At 34.8% G+C, this 7,701-nt stretch overlaps 1 protein-coding gene across 1 annotated transcript; it reads left to right on the top strand.

Annotated features, from left to right (window-relative positions):
* Positions 1–431: 431 nt before the first annotated feature.
* LOC115971772 (aspartate aminotransferase, cytoplasmic) lies at positions 432–6,832 on the top strand. Its single transcript, XM_031091802.1, has 12 exons — positions 432–842; positions 1,317–1,388; positions 2,159–2,220; positions 2,309–2,392; positions 2,543–2,642; positions 2,776–2,896; positions 3,202–3,365; positions 3,622–3,759; positions 4,551–4,672; positions 4,962–5,056; positions 5,364–5,484; positions 6,517–6,832. The coding sequence occupies exons 1-12, from the start codon at positions 564–566 to the stop codon at positions 6,599–6,601; spliced, it is 1,443 nt and encodes a 480-aa protein (XP_030947662.1). The 5' UTR covers positions 432–563; the 3' UTR covers positions 6,602–6,832.
* The last annotated feature ends 869 nt before the right edge of the window (positions 6,833–7,701 follow it).

Below are 7,701 nucleotides of genomic sequence, written 5' to 3'. Positions count from 1 at the left end.
GCCCTTATTTATACTGTATTTACTACCATTAGGTGAGTTGAATAGAATAATACCTCCCAATGCCTTAAGTGCGCGATGAGGACTTGAGTTCCGAGACGAGAAAAAGTGATGTGGTCTCTATGTATTAATATTTCTAATCAAATCAAAAACAAAACAAACATTGTTATCTAATTAATTTAATAATAGGACAACTAAAATTAAAATACTCTCATATTTAACTAACAAAAAAAGAAAAAAGACAGTATAAGATAAGACAAGGCCCATTATATATTATATAAAAATTAAAAAAAGAAAAAAGAGAGAGAGAGTCTCTACACATTTTGAAAAGACAGGTGCATGAACACGCAGCAGTGTAGCGTGTAGAGCGTTGACACGTAAGCAGAAAGAAAACCTGTACACGCTATAAAAGGCAATACCGCAATAGACCACATACCCAAACTAAAATTAGCTATTTATAAAGAGAAAAAAAAGCAGAATCGAAATTCTCTTCAAAAAAAAAAAAAAAAAAAAAGCAGAAGCGAAATTTGTATATTCCATAACGTATTAGGAAAAACTTAAAAAAAATGCGCCAACAGGTTACGTCACTTGAAGCACACGGTTTTGATTCTCCCACAACAGAAAGTGCTTTTTCTTCTTCTCTTTCTTCATCTTCTTCTTCAGCCAGTGATCGGAGATTGAAAACTCTCGTAAGACACTTTGTAGACTCATCGCCTGTGCCTGTGATGGATTCTCATTCTCAGAACCCTAACGACACCGTTTCTCCCTCTCCCACCTCTTCTGCCTTCCATGCCGATTCCGTCTTCGCTCACCTCGTTCGCGCTCCTGAAGATCCTATCCTCGGCGTAATCTCTCTCTCTCTCTCTACTCTCTGTTTTATCTATCTGATAAGGATAATTTTGATTTTTCGGCATCATCACTATCTATGTATATGTATGTTGGTAGATACGTGTTAGCCTCTGTTTGGTTGCAGAGAAAACTGAGAGAAAAAAGAAAATCTGATTTCTCTGTGATTCGTATTTTTTGTTTTTTGTTTATTTTTGTGATTGAAATTGTTCGTTGTCGGTGTAAAGGATGTTGATCACGAACGCAAAAGACGGTGAGATCTCTAAAAATTTATTGAGTTTATGTCGCTGCTCTGTATTTTTCTCAGCATCCAAACAGAGCGTCAACGATATTATTATGTGATCCGACTCATCCGAGTGAAAAATAATTATTATTATTATTTGACTGTCGAGTTTTTATTGGTTGATATTATGATTGTTGTTTATTGGTATTGATAATAGTAATAATTATATGTATCATTGTTTGAAAATCAGGTCACTGTTGCATACAACAAAGATCCAAGCCCGATTAAGCTGAACTTGGGCGTTGGTGCTTATCGAACTGAGGTGAGTCTTTTTTCCTTTTCATGGACGTGAAATCAATTACAATTGTTGAAAATTTGTTATATAATGATAAATTATCAATCTTATCAAAAAATAAAAAATAAATAATAAATAATGATAAATTATCAATTGTCTCAAAAGTCTTAAGCTAATAGGAATCAGTGAATTTAATCGCTTAATCGATATCTTGACATTTCTCCTCAGATGTGGGCCCAGACTCTCCTATGATCAGTGGGGTCCGACTCAAGGGATTTTGGTTTCTCAAAAAAAAAAAAAAAAAAAAAACTCATGGGATTTTGAACCTTTTAAATGAGAGATAGCCCAAAAATTGGTTTGAATTTGAGATCACCTGCACTAGTACCATAATGAATACCGATTGTTCTAAAAGCTTAAGGTGATAGGAAATAATGAATTTAATTACACTTAATCAATGGTCTTAGGAAAATTTTTAATAAACCATTTTCAGAAAGTTGGACCCCACTTAATCAATGGTCTTAGGAAATAGAAAAAGTTGTCATAACATTAATTCTTTTTTTTTTTTTCCTATAAAAACTTTCCTAAAATAGTTCACTAACAAATGCCCTTAGGAATTCATTAACTATTTCCATTAATAAGATATGGAAGGTGAGAGGCAGATTATTTATTTGCCAAGTGTGATTGGCTGCAAATTTGGCTTAATTGATTGTATGTCGCAAACAGCTTAAGAGGAATTTGATTGTGCTGAAATGTCTTTATATCTGTTTTCTGAGCTAGTAGTTTCAATGGCATAACAGGAAGGAAAACCTCTTGTTCTGAATGTAGTGAGGCAAGCAGAGCAGCAGCTTGTTAATGACAGGTAAATTTATGTTTATGGTTATCATTGTGATCTTAACCCTGTAGTTTGTGCAAACTAGTGACTGAATTCCAATTTACATGATAACCAGGTCACGTGTGAAGGAGTATCTTCCTATTGTTGGACTTGCTGAGTACAACAAATTGAGTGCTAAGCTTATTCTTGGCGCTGACAGGTGCATTAGCCCATTGTTTTATGTGATAAATTAGAGCTAGTAGTGTCTGATTACGCATTGTATGGAATATCAGGATGTTCGATTTAAGAGGTTTCTTGCTGGTTCTTTGCCTGATTGCTTACCCTTCTGTTTTTTTGGCAATGGATACAGCCCTGCTATTCAAGAGAACAGGGTTACCACTGTTCAATGCTTGTCTGGTACAGGCTCTTTGAGAGTTGGAGGTGAATTTTTGGCTAGGCACTATCATCAAGTAAATTTCTAACTCTTATTACTTATCAAAAAAAAAGAAGAAGTAAATTTCAAACTCATTGAATTGTCTTTTTGGTTTTAAATTGATAATTATGTGACATCATAAACCTTGCCACGTATCTTTTTCTCTGCAGCTTACAATATACATTCCCCTGCCAACGTGGGGAAACCACCCAAAAATATTCACTCTGGCAGGTCTATCTGTGAAAACATACCGCTACTATGATCCAGCAACACGTGGACTGGACTTCCAAGGTTTGGAACTTTCTACTGTACTAGTTGTTAATTGATGCTCTTAAATGCATATTGCTATTCATGTAGATTTGATCTATATATGTACATGAGAAATATCATCAGGTGATATTCTTAATTATTTTTCCTTATGTTTCTTGTATTTTGTTTTTATCTTATGATCTCCTCCCTTTAATTTTGTATTTCTTTCTTAACTTAAGTTGTTTATATTAGAGTAGTTATGTTTCTCTTGCGTATGTAACTCACAAAGAACGTAATAATTTTTTGGCTCTTTCTCATGTTATGTGTTACTCTATTATGGCTAACAGGCCTCCTAGAAGACCTTGGTTCTGCCCCATCTGGAGCTATAGTGCTCCTTCATGCATGTGCACACAACCCCACCGGTGTTGATCCAACCATTCAGCAGTGGGAGCAGATCAGGCAGCTGATGAGATCAAAAGCATTATTGCCATTCTTTGACAGTGCCTATCAGGTAGGTAACTGTGTTTGCAACAAATGCAGCAAGCATTTTATTTATTTATTATTTATTATAAAGTTTCCCATGCACCCAGTGGGTCTTGAATCCCATGACTGCACCCTCCACCTAGCATTTGCAAGGGGAGGAGGTGCTAGTTGAGCTAGAGCTCATTGGAAGCAAGTAATTTCCCTATCACTATAATTCAAGTGCTTATTCTAGTTTAACTCCATTCCATTCTTGTGAACTCAAATTATTCTTTCTGGTGTCATAGGGTTTTGCAAGTGGGAGTCTGGATGCAGACGCACAGCCTGTTCGTATGTTTGTTGCAGATGGTGGTGAATGCCTTGTTGCTCAGAGTTATGCCAAGAACATGGGACTCTATGGGGAACGTGTTGGTGCCTTGAGCATAGTAAGACTCTTACTTCCACTCAATTAATGTTTGTTTAGGGGGGGAGGGGGCAGTTCTTACCTTAATGGTTCAATATTGTAAGGATGAGTAGGTTGATTTGTATATCCATATAAATTATATGTTCATAACTTTGTATTTTCTTTTATTCTTCTGTGCATCTTGCATATTACTAATGGCTTGTTTGGAAGTTTAGAGAGGGAGGAGAGTAGAGGGGAGTAGAGGGGAGGAGAGTAGTGGGGAGGAGAGTAGAGGGAAATGATTCCCCTCCACCTTGTTTGGATGTTTTTAAAATTAGTAAGGGGGAAGGGTGTAATTAGCCCTTCTCCTTATTTGGATGTTTTAAAAATTAAGATGGAGAGGAGAGGAAATGATTAAAATAGACAAATTTAGCCCTATTTGAAAATGGACAAATGGATGTTTTGGAGTAATTTTTTTTAATTAAGAAAGGGTAAATTAGGGAATTCATTTGGTCAATAATTTATCTACTCTACTCTCCCTCCAAATGTCTCCAATTTGGAGGAATTAAAAATGAGGGGTTAGACTTAGTTGAAAGACCTCCAAACCCCTCCCCCTCCTTCCTTAAAAAACGTCCAAACAAGGTATAAATGTGAATGGATTTTTTTTTTTTTTTTGGCTGGTGTTAATGTTTTTATAACTTCGAAATGTGACTTTAAATCATGTTTTCAGCTATATATCACAGAACACACACTGTAAAACAAGTTTTTGCCTTTTTTTATCCACCTCTTCCATCTCTCTGATTATTTTTGTCTCGACCTTATATTTGATTATAGGTCTGCAAGTCAGCTGATGTTGCGAGCAGGGTTGAGAGCCAGCTGAAACTTGTGATCAGACCCATGTATTCAAGCCCACCCATTCATGGTGCATCTATTGTTGCTACAATCCTCAAGGACAGGTAGTCATTCTAAAGCTTGACAAGATGCCTGGCTATAGCACAATTAGGCAAGGGAGGAGTAACTTTAAAGTATCGGGATTTTTCTTTTCTTGTTTTACATTTTCTGAAAAGAAAAAAATAAAAATAAATAAGAACTGATATCAAACTGACCAAATCAAGTGATAAAGTTTGTGGTGGCTTCCACTATTTATTTTATTCAATGAGAAAAAAGGAGATCCTAACAATAGACAGCATGCATGATGAATTTCCTTCACTTGTGGGGTTCTTATTTTGTTCTGTTGCATCACAGGAACTTGTACACTGAGTGGACCATTGAGTTAAAGGCAATGGCTGACCGTATTATCAGCATGCGTCAACAACTTTTTGATGCCTTACATGCTAGAGGTCAGCATTTTTTTTTTTAGTTTACTGTTTTCTGATGCTCTTAAACTCATTTCTTGTCCTTCAATAGTAGCATAAAATTTGTTTTTATTCTTTTTAACGCATACTTATTGGGTTTGTGTTGGTCTTGAGTGTGCTAAAGTCTGTGAACAAGTATAGATTGATCCAATCTCTATCTCTCTCTCCCCCCTCTTCCTTTGGCCTCTGGTTTAGGCATTGGTGTGCATAACATGAATGCATGTTTGCCTTTTAATTGTGTGATAAAAAGTGTACATAATATAGGCATTCATGTTGCTTATTTATTCGGCAGGTACACCTGGGGACTGGAGTCACATTATTAAGCAGATTGGTATGTTTACTTTTACGGGATTGAACTCAGAACAAGTGGCTTTCATGACTAGGGAGTACCATATATACATGACATCTGATGGGTAAGAAGCTTTTTCCTGACTTTATTAATATACAGGTGTAGGTTTTTTTAATAAAAGAAATTCCTGTCTTGAGGATATCCGTGACTCTTATATCTGTGGCTTAATATTGTGACCATGCATTAGTCCATGTGACATTTTTAATTATGTTTATTAATTTTATGCACTTGCTTGAATCCATGTTACATTGTTCATGGTGTTTATGATGTCATCCAGATTTTGAAGTACTAATCTTTTCCTGCAATCCTTGCTTCCTAGGCATCACAATCTTGTTCATTCATGGTCTACCTAAGAACATTCTTTATTAAACAATAAACAATTAGAAAATATATCATGCCTAGCTCCTAAGTTCCTTATGAAGCTTGATTTCGATTGTAATTTAAGAATATGCATGAAAGTGTTACTTTGGCAAATTCATGGCAATGTGGTTGATTACAGTAAGAAGCAATTTTGGTGTTTGATGTTCTATCCTCATGTCGAATAGATTTGTTTTGCTAAATGAAATACCATCCTCACCTATAATCTATGCACTTATCTTTCAATTATCCTCAAAGCCTTACTTGGAAGCTCTTGAGGACACATTGCTAAAATATAGTCGGCATAAATGTATCCACCACACAGTTAATCCCCCCAAATACAAGATTATGTGCCTCTTTTTAAAATGTTACAGTAGATAATAAAATTGCTAAGGCTTGAGAAGGAATAAAATCTTTAGTATTATAGATTTAAAAATAGAAATCCAAACATGTGTCAAGTGTATCTGCTGTGGAGTTAGGATTTGTGGAAGGGCGGCTTTCTTTTTCCTGCCTAATTTGAGGGATTTTTTTTTTTTGGCTGAAAACACAGTACTCTCATTTTGTCATAATGGTGATCCAGTTTGGATAGACGCATGAAAAATATTACCTTTCAAATCCAAAGCCTTGGGACGAAGTTTAGAAGCATGATTAAACATTTGCGTGCAACAATACATTCTTATGAGACAAAAACAATTGTCAACTCTGATTACTAAGTCCTTGCTTTCTGTCAAATATGCAGGAGGATTAGCATGGCAGGTCTGAGCTCCAGGACAGTCCCTCATCTTGCAGATGCTATTCATGCAGCTGTTACTAGTTTTGCCTGATTTTGTTGCTGGCAACATTTTTCTACTGGGAAAGGCCTTCCCATTTCGATGGACTCGTCCCCTTTACTATTTTGTTGTAATAATTGGCCCCCCAACTATTGAGAGTTTAAAGATATAGCCCTCAACCATCGAGAGTTTAAAGATAAAGCGTTTTGTTAAGTGGAGGAATATTTCAAAAGATTTGCTTTTAAGCTGAGAATTTTATTGCAACTTAAATTTTATAGCGCTCAACGTTGCTTCTAGAAAAGTATTTCTTTAATCCTCTATTACTTTTGACAACATTGGAAGAAAAAGATGAGAAAGATTAGTTTGACATATAAGGTCAAAATTTTCTTCCAAACTGGTTTGGAGGAAAATTCCTCAAACCTACTACGTGATGATTTATAAATTATCCGTGTGTACTTTTATTTACGTAACTTATCTAAATGATTTTATATACAATCATGGATTTAACTTGGGAAAAAAAGTTGTTCATGTTTATTTATTTAATCAATTATCTTCTCAATATATATATAATCAATTAGTCAAGCCCACCTTTGAGGCGTCATTTATAAACAAACTAGGTTTAAATGTAATAATATATTCTTGGACAAGTTTATATCAATTATATGTATGTATATTTCTATTTATAATTGTAGGTACATTTTCTATTTATAAAATAAACTTTTATAAAAACTTGATATTGGATTTTCTGAACTTTGTATTGTGTGTAAGGCATAAAAGGCTATTGATTTTAATTTGGTTGATATAAACATTCCAGATTGTGGTAAAGTTTATATATAACTCATACAAATATAAGGTTAGTAGGTTAAAAGTTAGAATCACATTCCCTCTCCCTCTCGGGTGGTTACCAAATTGCACCAAAATCACTCGCAAAATGGAACAATCGCATTGCATGGTACAATGCGGTTTTGTAGTTTTATGATAAGAAAATCGCACATATTGCACCTCTTTATATATTAATATATTAACCTTAGGATTTTTTTTTTTTTTTTTTTTCAAGTTTGATAATCCAGTAAGTTTTGACAGAAAAACTAACTCAATAGTTTAAAACTTAACCGAAAACAAAGAGAAAAATTAGTTTTGGACCAGGTAGAAAA

The sequence above is a fragment of the Quercus lobata genome, chromosome 12, assembly GCF_001633185.2.
Source record: "Quercus lobata isolate SW786 chromosome 12, ValleyOak3.0 Primary Assembly, whole genome shotgun sequence".
Lineage (NCBI taxonomy): Eukaryota > Viridiplantae > Streptophyta > Magnoliopsida > Fagales > Fagaceae > Quercus > Quercus lobata.
The sequence above is the reverse complement of the archived record's forward strand: the minus strand, read 5'-3'. Positions and strand labels throughout refer to the sequence as shown.